At 39.3% G+C, this 15,060-nt stretch overlaps 1 protein-coding gene across 3 annotated transcripts in view; it reads left to right on the top strand.

The window, feature by feature from the left end:
- ABCA5 (ATP binding cassette subfamily A member 5) overlaps positions 1-881 on the top strand; it is a 66,535-nt gene extending 65,654 nt beyond the window's left edge. For all 3 annotated transcript variants that reach the window (XM_039229791.1, XM_039229790.1, XM_039229788.1), the window contains 2 exons: positions 34-89; positions 580-881. In XM_039229791.1, coding sequence (XP_039085722.1) covers positions 34-89; positions 580-687 — 164 coding nt within the window. In that variant the 3' untranslated portion in view covers positions 688-881. The remainder of the gene's footprint in view (positions 1-33; positions 90-579) is intronic.
- The last annotated feature ends 14,179 nt before the right edge of the window (positions 882-15,060 follow it).

Genomic DNA, 15,060 nt, shown 5'->3' with positions numbered 1-15,060 from the left:
AATAAGTAAAATATTGTTTTCATATTTTAATAGCTAAACATACTTTTGCCATTGAAGAATATAGCTTTTCTCAAGCAACACTGGAACAGGTACTATAAAGTTAAATTTTTAAAAATTCTTTTATAGAAGAAAGTGTCTCATATCTAATTGTTTAGATTTATATTGGAGAGGGGGAGACAAAATTATTATACAATAGATATAAACTGTATAATTGTAAAAAAAAATCAGGCTCTTCATCTGCTTGTTTTGAATAGCTCAATATCTTTTCTTTAGTAAAGAAAATGAGTGTTGGTGGTGGTATTTCAGGTATCTGAAGTTACATTGCTTAAATATTTACAAATTATTTTTCATGACAGTGCTATTTCCGTAAGTGAATCAAAAATTCTGTTAGTTCTCATAGCATTCATCTTTGTAGGTGGTTAATGAAGGTTATTCTGTCTAAATAATACACCAAGATATCTCTTGAGCATGAATGGTTAATGTATTTGGATATAGTCTTATACTGTGTATGATTTAAGTAAAAATCTTTGAGATAATTGTGATACAGAATACCATATTCATTTATTTACTTTCATTTAGGTTTTTGTAGAACTCACTAAAGAACAAGAGGAAGAAGATAATAGTTGTGGAACTTTAAACAGCACACTTTGGTGGGAAAGAACACAGGAAGACAGAGTAGTATTTTGAATATGTATTGTTCAGTCTCTTACTGAATTTATTTCTTTTTTACCTTATTTTTAACTTTGGCTTAAGGGTGTATTATTTGAATGCTAACTGAAGACCATGAGAGCATTTGAGATTTTCCAGAGTTCCTTAACTGAAATGCTGTGGTTGTGTGCTTTGCTTTTCTTCAAATAAAACTTGTGTATAAATTATTGGAACTGCATGTTTGTACATGAAGTCTATTGAACTGCAGTCTGTATGTGAGGTTGAATATTTACTTTTTTACCTTTCAAAAAACAGTGCTTCTAAATTTTTGATTTAAAGAAAGAGTGATAGAATAATTTTATTTTTAATAGTTATCTTTATTTTTAAATTTATACTCTCTTGCTCTGTAAGTATATAATATTTAAGTTTAAATAAAAAACAAATACATAAATAATATATAAAAAAGAGATGGAAAGCAAAAGTTTCTTGCTACTCCTTTTTAATTTCCGAAGAAACTTTGAGTGGAAGCTGGCATCCCAGGAAACTAAACATTAGGCAGTGTCACGCAGATACAAGTTTGCAAGAAGTGCGGTCCGCTAGGTGGCGCTCATCCATCATGTGACCGAAAAGAGACCTCGTTCTATTAGGTGATGTTAGACATGGGAATTTAGGTGTTTGAATGCTTACAATAAAATTCACAGAGGTTTTCATTACGATGAAAAGAAGACTGTGTCTAGAATCTTACTATGTAATAGACTGATTGCAGTTAGAATGACATCATCTACAGAGTTGGTAGAATCAGCCATACCTTTTCTGTACCCCTCATGGTATATGTAAATTTTTTGGTCAGCTTTCTCCCAGAGGGAACATTTTATTTTATTGAAGAATAAAATAATTTGTTGGGCAATTATTTTTGTTGGTAAACTTTATTATTTGAATCCTTTATAGAGTTTAACATGTATCTGTGTAGATTTATTTACTAACTCCCCTCAGATTCTCCCACTTTGGTGGGAGGTAAATAAACTCTTGGGGATTAAGTTAAGGATTAGAAGCAAGCTGTGCATAATTTACTTTAATGAGAAACCAGAATTTCACTCTCTCAGAGTTGAGGTAAGGTTATGGTTGATGTAATCTTGGAAGTACTTCCTTGTAGAACTCGTGTGGATACTAGGTATAATACAGTATAATTAATACTAGTTGATACTCTTTCAATCAGATGAATGAAAATATTAACCAAAAAAATGTCTTGGGAGTCTGATTATTGCATTACAGAGTCTTAAAAATCATCAGCCACTATAGGAATTTGGTACTGAGTTACTTTAAATAGCCAGATCTTTTAATGAAATAATAGTAATTATTTGCTTAGGTAAACTTAATGAACTTGTAACATTACTGTGTAATAAGACATCTGTGGTTTTAGGCTCTAGCAGCGGATTTAAAACAGTATCCTTTCTCAGCACAAGGTACATGACTGGTCCTTCCCCCACTGCCTTGACTGTACACATTCCTGAAGATGCCTGCTCTGCCAGCTGTCTCTAAGGTCTGGTCACTGAGCCACATGAGCTGTCTTACGGTCTCTGCTTGGGTTTTACAACCCACAGCTAAGTTATTTCTCTGTGTAAGGTTTAGTTGGCACTGGCTTTTAATGTTCTATTGGCAACTGACAGCCACTTGCCTCCTAATTCCAAGCTTTTGAATTCTTCACCTGAGGATCTCACGTTTACATCTTTAGTAAAAGTTGTGACTTTCACTAGACATTAGTCCTGCATGATGAATATAACTCAAGACACATTTGAAAGAAAATCTATTTTTGTGGATAATAAATAGCACATTGCATTTTCTAGGCAGGTTGTTGCTAAGTGGTGCCATCAGTTTAAGGAGATAACCTTTCATTATCTAGTACTCATGTAAATACCCGGGGTCTTCTTGTTTTGGGGTATGTTTTTGTAGCCATGTGTTGCCCAGAGCACTTAAAGTCCATGTAAAAATCAGAACAATCGACAGTTTGCTAGAACAGTCACCGAAAAGTAGTTTCTTAGAAGCTGACCCTATGAGGAAAGTGTGTGATTTTGAGGAGCATGGCCAGCAGAGAGCATTAGCTCCTTCCGCACGCTGATTCGTCCTGTTTGTTTCGCATCTGCGAGTGTGCAGCTGATCAAGAGGAAAATGAAAGCTGAGGTTGCTCTGAGTAGATGTTATCAAGTTCTTACCTGTTATGTTTGTTCAGTTACTTTATGCGCTCTTATAAGCATTTTCTCGAAGACACGAATTAATTTTTTTACTTTTTACATAGAGTGCATATATTTTGGTCATGAGTTAAATTATTTGTTGGAGTATTTTCCCTTTTTCACAGTAGTAAAATCTTCCCTATCCAGAAGTATAATTTTTTAAAGTTTTCATTAAACTTTAAAATTAAGGTTTATGAACTTTATCATGAACTTAAATCATAAAAGTTTAAATTTGAAGTTTTAAATTCCAGAAGTAGAGTTTAATATTTGGGAAAGTGAGGGCAAGTGGGGTAAAGAAAAGGATACAGAAAGTTAAATGGGAAGTTTATTTTCATTTATAGTGTACAGTTCGAGTTTTTGAACATTTTGTTTCAAAATGTCTTAAATTACTGATCTAATTTTTTTTCCTATACCATTGACACGTAAACATAAATACATACATTAGCCAGAATTTGGATAGAGCAGCATCACCTACTTTATACTTTCCTCCTACTATAAAATGTTAAAGTAAATCCTGGACTTCACTGAGGGACTCTGCTTCCTGACTAATAAAGCAAACCTCTGCCTGCAGCTGTTAGGAACCAAGCAGATGCTAACAGTGAAAACATTACAGTGAGTGTCCTTTCCATTTCACTTTGATTTTTTTTCCCAGTTTTTAGCAGAGAACAATTAAAAGCTGTAGGTTTTCTTTAAAAACAGTTTTCTTTTAAATTGGCACAAACCACCTTAACTCCGTATTTTAATTTTAATCGTTAAGATATTTTTAGAGCAATTTAATTCAGCAGACATTTTAGTGACTGTCTTTGAAGCCACAGGGTTCTTTGGATAGAAAGATGACCATCCATTTTGGCCCCGTGAGGTCTTCCAGTCCAGTAGAGGAAGATCAATGCTTATGTAATATAATAGTACAAATGCTTGGCTAGTGGTTCGAACACTTTTACTGGAGCACCTGAGTCTACGTAGGGTCAGTGTTGTCCTTGTTTTTATTGTTGTTCTATTGGTCATACATTTTATTCTAATTGCACTATGAATTTGATGAAGTACCATACTGTATTTTCATGTAATACATAAATAGGCTTTAATTTTTGAAAAATAGGAATGCTTATCCTTAATGCATTTTAAATGTTGCTAACATCAATTTTTAATTTTCTTTCCTGAAAGAAGGTATTACATACATAAAAGAATTTATTCTCAGGCGAATAATTTTTATACCAGCTATTCTTATAAGGTAAATGTTTACTTCTTTTTTATTCATAATGTGATATATGTAATTCTCAGTGCTACTCTTTAAGAAAAATAAATATTACATTATCAGTAGTAAGCTTTAATAACTGAGAATTTAAGGTAGCCTTTCATTTTGTATACTAATGGATTTTTTGTCATTTAGTGTTGATAAATGAAAAATGGGTAACTCATTAAAAATGAAGAAAAAACTGGCACTAAAATTGTTAGTAATTATTATTATTATTTTTTTTTAATGTTTTATTTATTTCTAGGAGAGAGAGAGACAGTGTGAGCAGGGGAGGGTCAGAGAGAGAGGGAGTCACAGACTGAAATAGGCTCCAGGCTCTGAGCTGGCAGTCAGCACAGAGCCTGACGCGGGGCCCGAACCCGCGAACCGTGAGATCATGACCTAAGCGANTCACAGACTGAAATAGGCTCCAGGCTCTGAGCTGGCAGTCAGCACAGAGCCCGACGCGGGGCTCGAACCCACGAACCGCGAGATCATGACCTAAGCGAAAGTCGGACGCTTAACCGACTAAGCCACCCAGGCGCCCCTAGTAATTATTTTTTTAGTATCTGTCGGGAGTTTTCAAGTACAGAAGGGACATGACAGTTCCTTGTGTTTTAATTCACATTAATATTTTTTTAATATGAGAGAGAGAGTGTGTGTGTGTGTGTGTGAGAGAGAGAGAGAGCGAGCGAGAGAGAGCGAGCGAGAGAGCGCGAGAGAGCAAGTGAGCTGGGGGAGGGGAGCAGAGAGAGAGAGAGAAGGAGAGAGAATCCCAAGCAATCTCTGTACTGTTAGTGCAGAGTCTGACATGAGGCTCGAACTCACGAAACCATGAGATCATGACCTGAGCCAAGAATTAAGAGTTAGACACTTAACCGACTGAGCCATCTAGGTGCTTCAGTTCACATTCAGATTTTTAAGTGTAAACTAGGTATTCTTGTAGATCTTTTTATCTGCAATCTGTTTTGTAAAAACATAAGGTAATTACTTTCACTTACGTTTTATTACATTTAACAGACTGAGTTATTCCCAGATAGTTGACACTACTTACATATTTATCAGCTTCCTTAGAATGTTTGAATAACTTTGTCTCTCCCAAACACTTAGACAAGATTTTAAATTTAATGGACAAATTCTTCCCAAGAACCTAAGCCTGCAAATCAAATTAATCACCTTTTTTTTTTAAATTAAGCAAATAAACTTTAATCTCAAGCATCTTAAAAATGGACAATATACATAAAACTACATGATTAGAAGGCTTGCTCCCGCACATGCATAAATGCAGGATTCCAAAAAGTGTCAATACAATAACCTGAAGTAATTTTTTTCACCATCTCTACACATGTATCTGCCCAGGGTTACACATTTACCAATAAAAGGGCTGTCTCAGGGCACCAGAGTTCACCTCTGTAATTTAAATTAAGATGTGGAGGCTGGTTAGGTTGCTCATTTAATGATTGGAACAGATCATGGACTATCCATGAAGTCAACTAAATGCTAGTGTGAACATAAAACCTGGTCTACCTTCAAAGAGTAAGCTGGCAACTGCCCAGGGGGCCCTTCTTTTATGTTGAGGCTTTGACCTTGACCTTTCAGCTGCGCCCTAAGTTTCAGGTTTTTGTAACCCAGTATTGTTGTCGAAGACAAGATATCCCTTAAGTTTTATTGTTAGTTTTCGTTGAAATTCACGGTAATAGGGTTTTTCAAGTTCCTTGTGACTACTGTGCCCTTCTCAGAGACTGGCTAAGTGAATCCCTCACTTGGGTCACCGCTTTGTTTTCCTTTTTGTTTTGTAGTTCTTCTGTGTGTCATTAACGATGATACTGAGGTCATTTTACTAACAGAATGACATCATTGTTTTGGATCAGTTTGTCCAGTTCTTATCTATTAATATGAAGTCTTTGACATAGTTGTAGGAGAAGGTACTGAATGCTGATTCTCTTGTTCATGTACTGGCCAGTAATTTTTTTCACCAAATTATTCTTACTATGTAATTATCATGTAGCTGATATTTGTTGTTTTGTTGACTACATCCTGCAAAGACTAAGTCATAAAATTACTTGGCCAGAGTTGTGCTGGGCTTGCTGAGGGGAGAAAGGGACAGCCGTTTCCTCGTACGCAGGCGCTAGGAGAGTGCGCCTAGGATTGGGCTCTGAGGGTACTTGATGAATGGTGTCGGACATAAAGTTAGATGAGAACGACATTTACTCAGCACTGTTTGGGCATGCATGGTTTGTGACTCCTTGGCGAGAACCCCAGGAGGTGTGAACGTGCTGCTAAGATGTGGCCCATACTCTGCACAGGCAAATGTTAAGCGGCCATGGTACATGATGGAAAAGGAGGGAAAAGATTCGGAAAACTGGGCATGCTTGAGTAGGTTTACAGTGAGACTGAGAACGTGGTAGAGGGTCAGATTGAAAGCAGCAGGGAATGTGTTGGTGAGGGGCACACCATCCTTGCTCCAAAGTTGGCGGAGGCTGTCTTGGGATTTGAGGGTCGGCCAGCAGTCGTGACACTACTGGGCACACAGATGCCAATATCATGGCAAGTGTACGGGCTATCTGTCCCCTACATCTCCAAAGGGGAGATGGCCAAGGGATCTCTGGCCATTAACCCAGCCAACTACACTGGAAAAGGGGGAATGCGCAAATATCTTAAGGTGTGTTGGTCACAGGATACAGAGACCCAAAGTGTCATCATAGCCCCTGTGGCACCTTGAAGGGCATTGAAGGGCCAGGTAATCAATCAAACCCTGGCCTAGATCCAGTTCATAATCTGCAGAGCCATGTGGTGCCGATGTCTCTGGTCTCTGAATGTATAATCAGAATAGGCAGAAGGGCTGGCATAACTCTCACATCTCCGTGACTTGGGTGGCTATGGGTAAAAGCCAACATAGTAGGTAGTTATTTGTTTCCTTAGGCTACTAGGACAAAGTACCGTGCATTGCAGTGCTTAAAACAACGGAAATTTATTCTCAACAGTTCTGGAGGCCAGAAGTCCACATTCATGGTGTTGGCAGGGCTGATTCTCACTCCCACCCCCCCTCTCTGCCCCTTGCTCGCTCGTGCTGTCTCTCGAAAATAAATAAAATAAGTAATAAAATAAGCATTCCAAGTTTGATACATTATCTGCAAACTTATTCTGAAGGTGTTTGTGCATATATGAAGTTTTCTCTGCATGCTGTTTTAAGTTAACCTTTGATTTTGATTATGTTGTGATTTTTCTTATGTGCTAAGGTGTTTATTTATCTGCTATTCTTAGCCCCCTTCTTAATGAGGTTCCCAGTTTAGGACTGTTTATTTTGGGGGGCCATCCCTATTTTTCAAGCCTACATTATGAATATTAGGAATGGATACCAGAGGGGAGCATAGATACCTATGAAGACAGAACGGCAGATCCACACGTCAGGATAGCTTTGCTGACATTTTTAAGTACAAGGTAAGAACCTCTGAAGAAATTACACAGACACTATTCGACTTAATGGCCTTTCAGATCATGTATATTGTTACATGTTGTACGCACAAGATGCAAACCCAGGGTCTGGCCTTGGCCCTCATGCAGTTGAAGATAAAAAGCCTATCCAGCAGACCACTGAGGACAAAAAGATGAGAACTGAATTGTATAAAAAGCCACTAGAAGTTTCTTGGCCATTTTAGTCTAACTGGAAGTGAATTCAGAGTAATAGTTTACAGTTTAAATGCAGAGCCCTGTGCTTGCTGGGGAAGAATGAATTTCACGTTGGCAATGCTGAGGTTTTTTTCATTCAAAATCATTTTATCTCACACATTCAGGCCCTGTACCTCCCCTCCCCCCCCCCCCCCCAGGCCGTGAGACCATTTCTAATCCTGCCAGGTGTGCCTGCTGAGAGCAGCTGAGTGGGCAAAATGTGAACCCCTCTGACCGCCAGATGGCAGCAGAGGGCTGTGTTGAAAGGGCGCTTTCCTACTCCCAGAAAAGGCTGGGGTGGGGGGGTGGGGGGTGGTGAGCAGTGGCCAAAGGAGAGTCCCAAGTTGGAGTCAGCAAGGCATTCTGGAAAGTCTGAGGCTGAACTCAGTACTGAGTGCAATGGTCATCCCTGTGCTGGTTCATTTGGGAAATAGACAACAGGTTTCAAGATGCCTGAACCAAGAATGAGAAGTGAAGGGTGAGCTAGAGAACAGACAGTCCCAGCTGTTCAGCAGATGGAAGAAGGCAGAACAGCCAAAGGTTAGAAAGGACAGGAACCGTGTGGTAGACAGAGACTGAGGCTGGATTTTAAAATCCCTCCTTTTGTTCCTTTTAAGGAGCCTCAAAATACAAAATTTTTGAGATACTCTCCAAAAGGTGGGCAAGGAATCCTGTGTTTTATCTTGGAAGTAAATGTTATTGATAACTGGGATAACTGGGAGGGAGAATGGCAGAGATGGTAAAAAGAAACTGCCAGAAAAGATGTTTTGGGTACCATTGTTAATAAAGATAACCGGTCTCTAATGTGATTTTCACTTCTTGTTTTCTTTCAAGTAGTAAAATTAATGATACCTATTTGAAAAAATTGAGGGTTTTTTTTCTTATATAAACAACTAAGAATTTCAATGATAATTCTCAGGTGGAAGAAAGTATCAACATGAGTCAAAACTAAGTGTCACCTTATAGAAGTATTTTAAAAGTAAAACAACTCTTGGGGCACCTGGATGGCTCATTTGGTTAAATGTCCGACTCTTGATTGCGTCTCCAGTCGTGAATTCACGGTTCATGGGTTCCAGCCCCATGTCAGGCTCTGCACTGGTGGCAGATCCTGCTTGGGATTCTCTCCCTCCCTCTCTCTCTACCCCTCCCCCACTCACATTCTCTCTTTCTCTCTCTCCCTCCCTCAGGATAAGTAATCTTAAGAAAAGTAAAACAAGTCCCACTGTTAGACTTGATAGGTTAAGAACTAAGTTTTGGAAATAGTAATTGCTAAGATTTATTGCGGGCTTCCTCTGTGCAGGGCACTGTTAGGCATTCTATGCATTTTTTATAGACCAGTGGTTCTCTGATGAGCCATGTCAGAATCTCCTGGGGATTGTTAGGAGTGTAAGTTCTCAGGTTATCCCGGATCTACGGAATCAGAGATTCCAGCAGTGGGGTCCAGCCATCTGTGCAATTATAGCAAACTCTCTGGGTGATCCTGCTACTTGTTAAAGTTTGAGTGCATATTCACTGGTGTTGAATATTGTATTCAATCCTTACAACAACCCTAAGAAATAAAGATCTTTATTTTTACCCTCCACTTTATAGCTGGAGAGTCTGAGGCCAGAGATGTTAAATGATTTTCCCACTGACACTGAGTTTCTAAGTAACACATACGGGATTCGAATCCAGGCAGTGTGACTTCAGAGCTTATATTCTTGATGTCATCCTTTTAGAAAGAATGGCACTAAGCTTTTTGTAGGATCCAGCTTCTGTCCTAAGGCACTTAGAACATATTGAATTCACTAGTTAAAAACAATGTGTGTTGAGGGGCACCTGGGTGGCTCAGTTGGTTGAGTGTCCGACACTTGATTTCGGCTCAGGTCATGATCTCATGGTCGTGAGATCGAGCCCCTCTAGCTCAGCACTGGGTGTGGAGCCTGCTTGGGATTCTCTCTCTTCCTCTCTCTCTCTGCCTGTCCACTGGTCGCCTGTTCCCCCTCCCCCTTTCAAAATAAACAAAAATAAATAAAAGCAATGTGTGTAATAGGTAGATCTCTCTGAATGTGCACACACCTCCACACACACATGAGGGTGTGTGTTGCCAAAGATGGCCATTAGTGACTGAAATGTTATTATTTGTCTTGTCTTCCTGCCCAGTTGAGGATAATCAGTCACAAGTGGTCAGCTGTGGAAAAAAGCATAGAGAAAAGAAATTTTACATTAGTTAAACTATGGTTTTCAAACCTAAATGGGCATCTGAATCGCCTCATTTGAGAAGATCCTGAATACACTGAAGCCTGAGGAGTCTGCACACAAGTTGTGAATGGTCTAAGGAAGGAGACCGTTCAGGAACAGACTTTGGAGGGTTTAGCCCCTTTTCCTGAGGGGGTTGTGAAAATTAACCCTACTTGATTTTCAATCTAAAGCTATTTAGTCATTTCCATTAGAAAAGACAGATTGGTGAAGAGTGCATCATTAGGAGATTGACTTCTTGTGACAAAGGCATTTTGCATTCTGAGATGTGTAAGTGTTTTGTTGGAGAAGGGGCCTTGTGCCTAGCAGAATGCCCCCAAACTGCACCGAGTTTCAGCCACACACTTTGTGACTGGTGATTAAATTCAGCATCTTCATTTGTTTTTAAATTCCTGCATTGACCCCACTACCAGGTTAGGAGCTGTGGATCCAAGGTAAACAATACAGTCTTGACCTAAAAGGGCTTCTAGTGTACTAGAAGATTACAGAGAAATAGACGCGTTGTTTTAGTTACTATTGCTGTGTAACAAACGGCCCCACAAGTTGGCATCTTAAAACGCCATACATTATTAATCGGCTCACAGTGTCCTTAGGCCAGGAATCTGAGTGTAGCTTAGCTGTGTGCTTTTAAAATTAATGACCAAACAAACAGGACAAAACGCAATTTGGAGGAAGGGGGGACTGTAGAAGGAAATGTGAACTACAAAGGACTTAATGCAGCGCCAGAAAAAGAAGCAGGATGCTATAAGAAAAGAACAGTCTGAGGATTAGCTTATATTATGAACAAGTGGGTTTTATGCCAGGAATTCAACTTCAGAGAGTTGTAAGGATTGTTAGAAAAATGGTATTATAAAACTCATTAGTAGCAGATAAATGTTTAGGAAATTTTTTAAATGTATAACTAGAATAAATAATAGTTCAGCGAAGTTCAAGTTAACATACAAAATTTATAGTGCTTCTATACACAAGCAACAATTAAGTAGAAAATATATTTAAAAATAGACCCTATTGTTTTCATCGTATAGATCTCTTGTATTCTTGGTTAGGTTTATTCCTAGGTATTTTATGGTTTTTTGTGGTTTTTTGTGCAATTGTGAATGGGATCAGTTTCTGGATTTCTCTTTCTGTTGCTTCATTGTTGGTGTATAAAAATGCAACCGATTTCTGTACATTGATTTTGTACCCTGCAACTTGGCTGAATTCTTGGATCAGTTCTAGTAGGCTTCTGGTGGAGTCTGTCGGGTTTTCGATGTAGAGTATCATGTCGTCTGCGAAGAGTGAAGTTTGACTTCCTCTTTGCCAATTCTGATGCCTTTGATTTCTTTTGTTGTCTGATGGCTGATGCTAGGGCTTCCAGCACTATGTTAAACAGCAGTTGGTGAGAGTGGACATCCCTGTTGTGTTCCTGATCTCAGGGGGAAAGCTCTCAGTTTTTCCCCGTTGAGGATGATGTTAGCTGAAGGCTTCTCATAGATGGCTTTGATGATGTTTAAGTAGGTTCCTTCTATCTTGACTTTCTCTAGAGTCTTTATTAAGAAGGGATGCTGTATTTTGTCAAATGCTTTTTCTGCATCTATTGACAGGATCATATGGTTTTTATCTTTTCTTTTATTGATGTGATGTATCACATTGATTGATTTGCGAATGTTGAACCAGCCCTGTAACCCAGGAATGAATCCCACTTGATCTTGGTGGATGATTCTTTTTATGTGCTGCTAGATTCGATTTGCAAGGATCTTGTTGAGGATTTTTGCATCCGTATTCATCAAGGATATTAGCCTGTAGTTCTCTTTTTTTTGCTGGATCTCTGTCTGGCTTGGGAATCAGAGTGATGCTGGCTTCATAAAATGAGTCTGGGAGTTTTCCTTCGATTTCTATTTTTTGGAATAGCTTGAGAAGAAGACACAAAGAAATGGAAAAACATTCCATGCTCATGGATAGGAAAAATAAATATAGTTAAGGTGTCATTACTACCCAAAGCACTCTACACATTCAATGCAATTCCAATCAAAATTGCACCAGCATACTTCTCAAAACTAGAACAAACTATCCTAAAATTTGTATGGAACCACAAAAGACCCCGAATAGCCAAAGTAATACTGAAAAAATAAAACCAAAACAGGAGATATCACCATCCCAGACTTTAGCCTCTGCTACAAAGCTGTCATCATCAAGACGGTATGGTATTGGCAAAAAACAGACACATAGACCAATGGAACAGAATTGAGAACTCAGGTGGACCCAAAAGTATACAGCCAACTAATGTTTGACAAAGCAGGAAAGAATATCCAATGGAAAAAAGCCTTTTTAACAGATGGTGTTGGGAGAATTGGACAGCAACATGCAGAAGAATGAAACTAGATCATTTTCTCACACCATGCACAAAAATAAACTCAAAATGGATAAAGGACCTGAACGTGAGACTGGAAACTATCAACACCCTAGAGGAGAAAGCAGGAAACAACCTCCTTGACCTCCACCGCAGCAACTTCTTACTTGACACATCCCCAAAAGCAAGGGAATCAAGAGCAAAAATAAATGATTGGGACCTCATCAAGATTAAACGCTTCTGCACAGCCAAGGAAACAACCCAGAAAATTAATAGGCAACCAACGGAATGGGAAAAGATAGTTGCAAATGACATATCAGATAAAGGGTTGATATCCAGAATCTATAAGGAACTCACCAAACTACACGCCCGAAAAACAACCAACCCAGTGAAGAAATGCGCAGAAGATATGAACAGACGCTTCTCCAAAGAGGACATCCAGATGGCCAACAGACACATGAAACGATGCTCAGCATCCCTCCTCATCAGGGAAATACAAGTCAAAACCACACTGAGATACCACCTCACACCAGTCAGAGTGGCTAAAATGAGCAAATCAGAGAACTCTAGATGCTGGCGAGGATGTGGAGAAACGGGCACCCTCCTGCACTGTTGGTGGGAATGTAAACTGGTGCAGCCCCTCTAGAAAACAGTGTGGAGGTTCCTCAGGAAACTAACAATAGAACTCTCCTATGACCCAGCACTAGCACTGCTAGGAATTTACCCAAGGGATACAGAAATGCTGAGGCATAGGAGCACATGTACCCCAATGTTCATAGCAGCACTCTCCACAATAGCTAAAACATGGAAAGAGCCTAAGTGTCCATCAATGGACAAATGGATCAAGAAGATGTGGTTTATCTATACGATGGAATACTACATGGCAACGAGAAAGAATGAAATCTGGCCATGTGTAGCAACATGGATGGACCTTGAGGGTGTTATGCTGAGCGAAATAAGTCAGGCAGAGAAGGACAAATATCATATGTTTGCACGTATAGGAGGATTAGGAGGAACTTAACTGAGGAACAAGGGGGAGAAGAAGGGGGGTAATGGTGGGGGAAAGGGAGAGAGACAAACCATGAGAGACTCTTGAATTCTGACAAAAATTGAGGACTGATGGATGTGGGGGGGAGGGGTTATGGGCATAGAGGAGGACACTTGTGGGGATGAGCACTGGGTGTTATGTGGAAACTAATTTGACAATAAACTATTTGTAAAAAAATAAATAAAAAATAAAACTATAAAAAATAAAATAAAAATAGACCCTATGAAGTTAGTAATGGAAATTCCATGCTATGGCAAAAAAAAAAAAAAAAAAAAAAAATCTTAGAAAAGACATGCAAGACTTTTAAGGTAAAACATACACATTTTATTGAAGGATGTAGAAGTGACCCAGATAAACAGTTTCATCATGTTGGGGAGGGGGGATTCAACATGATGAAGAAGTTATTTCTCTTAAAATTCAACTACAAATGCAGAAATCAGATATTCTTGGCAGACGAGGTCATTGGAAGGATGTGACTACCAGTTGACCCACTGGCTGGCCTCAGGCAGTCAGAGGCTCCTCACACCCTTTCCTGTCCTTTGTATGTTCCTCCTCATACTTTGTATGTTCCTCCCCATACTTTGTATGTTCCATCTGCTGCCCCCACTCCCTGAGCGGTCTTCAAGGATGCAGCCTTGAGAATGCTATGTGTTTCGACCCTCGGGAGGGGGTACATGTCAGAACCTCATTAGAGCCTCCATGTAAACATTTAAGGTTCTGGCAGCAGGTTCAGAGATCTACTGGTCTTGAGGCACCCAGAACAAGCCTCGTAAGTACGCATTCTTGCTTCTTAAACCGGCCTCCTGCCCGTCTGGAGTGGCCTGCCTCTGTCTTCTGCCTCTGCTTGCCTGCCTTCCGTTCACCACACCTGTTCCATGTTTCACCTGGGAAGCTCCCACGTTTGCAAACCAACAATTACTTCACATACCGTTTTTCAAAATTTAATAATTCACCTTAGTGGAGGGTGTTTGCAAGGAGTTAGGGAAATGGGAATTGGCACATGGTGTCTGCTAAAAGGTGTATTTAAAAACTTTTGGACAGCAGGTTGACATTAATAAAGCTGTACATACCTCATGACCAAGAAGTCCCACCTCCAGAGCGGTACTTCTACATCTTAGAATTTTACTTCTTCTCCTTCTCCTTCTTTTTTTTAAAATAGTTTCCATGCCCATTGTGGGGCTTGAACTCACGACTCTTGGATCAAGAGTCAGATGCTCTACCAACTGAACCAGTCAGGTGTCCCCAGGACTTTATACTCTATTAGTAAAATGATTTTGATCATGCACTCTTAATGTATGTGTGTAAATTTAATTTTTAAAGCCTTAAAATTTTTTAAATTTATTTTTAAGAGAGAGTGTGTGTGTGAGTAGGACAGGGGCAGAGACAGAGAAGGCAAAGAGGATCTGAAGCGGGTTGTGTGCGCTGACAGCAGAGAGCCTAATTTTAGACTTGAACTCACAAACTGTGAGATCATGACCTGAGCTGAAGACAGACACTTAACCGACTGAGCCACTCAGGTGCCCTATAAATTTAATTTTTTAAACTATCTACATTATGTACATGTTTCATTATTGTTAATATAAAGTGTTCACAACAAACCAAAAACTTGATAGGATAAAATAAAGATGAAAGCGCCCTTATCAATTATGAATATGTGGTCCTCCTTTTA

The sequence above is a fragment of the Hyaena hyaena genome, unplaced genomic scaffold (genome assembly GCF_003009895.1).
Source record: "Hyaena hyaena isolate Hyena2069 unplaced genomic scaffold, ASM300989v1 scaffold_39, whole genome shotgun sequence".
NCBI lineage: Eukaryota > Metazoa > Chordata > Mammalia > Carnivora > Hyaenidae > Hyaena > Hyaena hyaena.
This window is presented reverse-complemented; position numbering and strand designations above follow the sequence as displayed.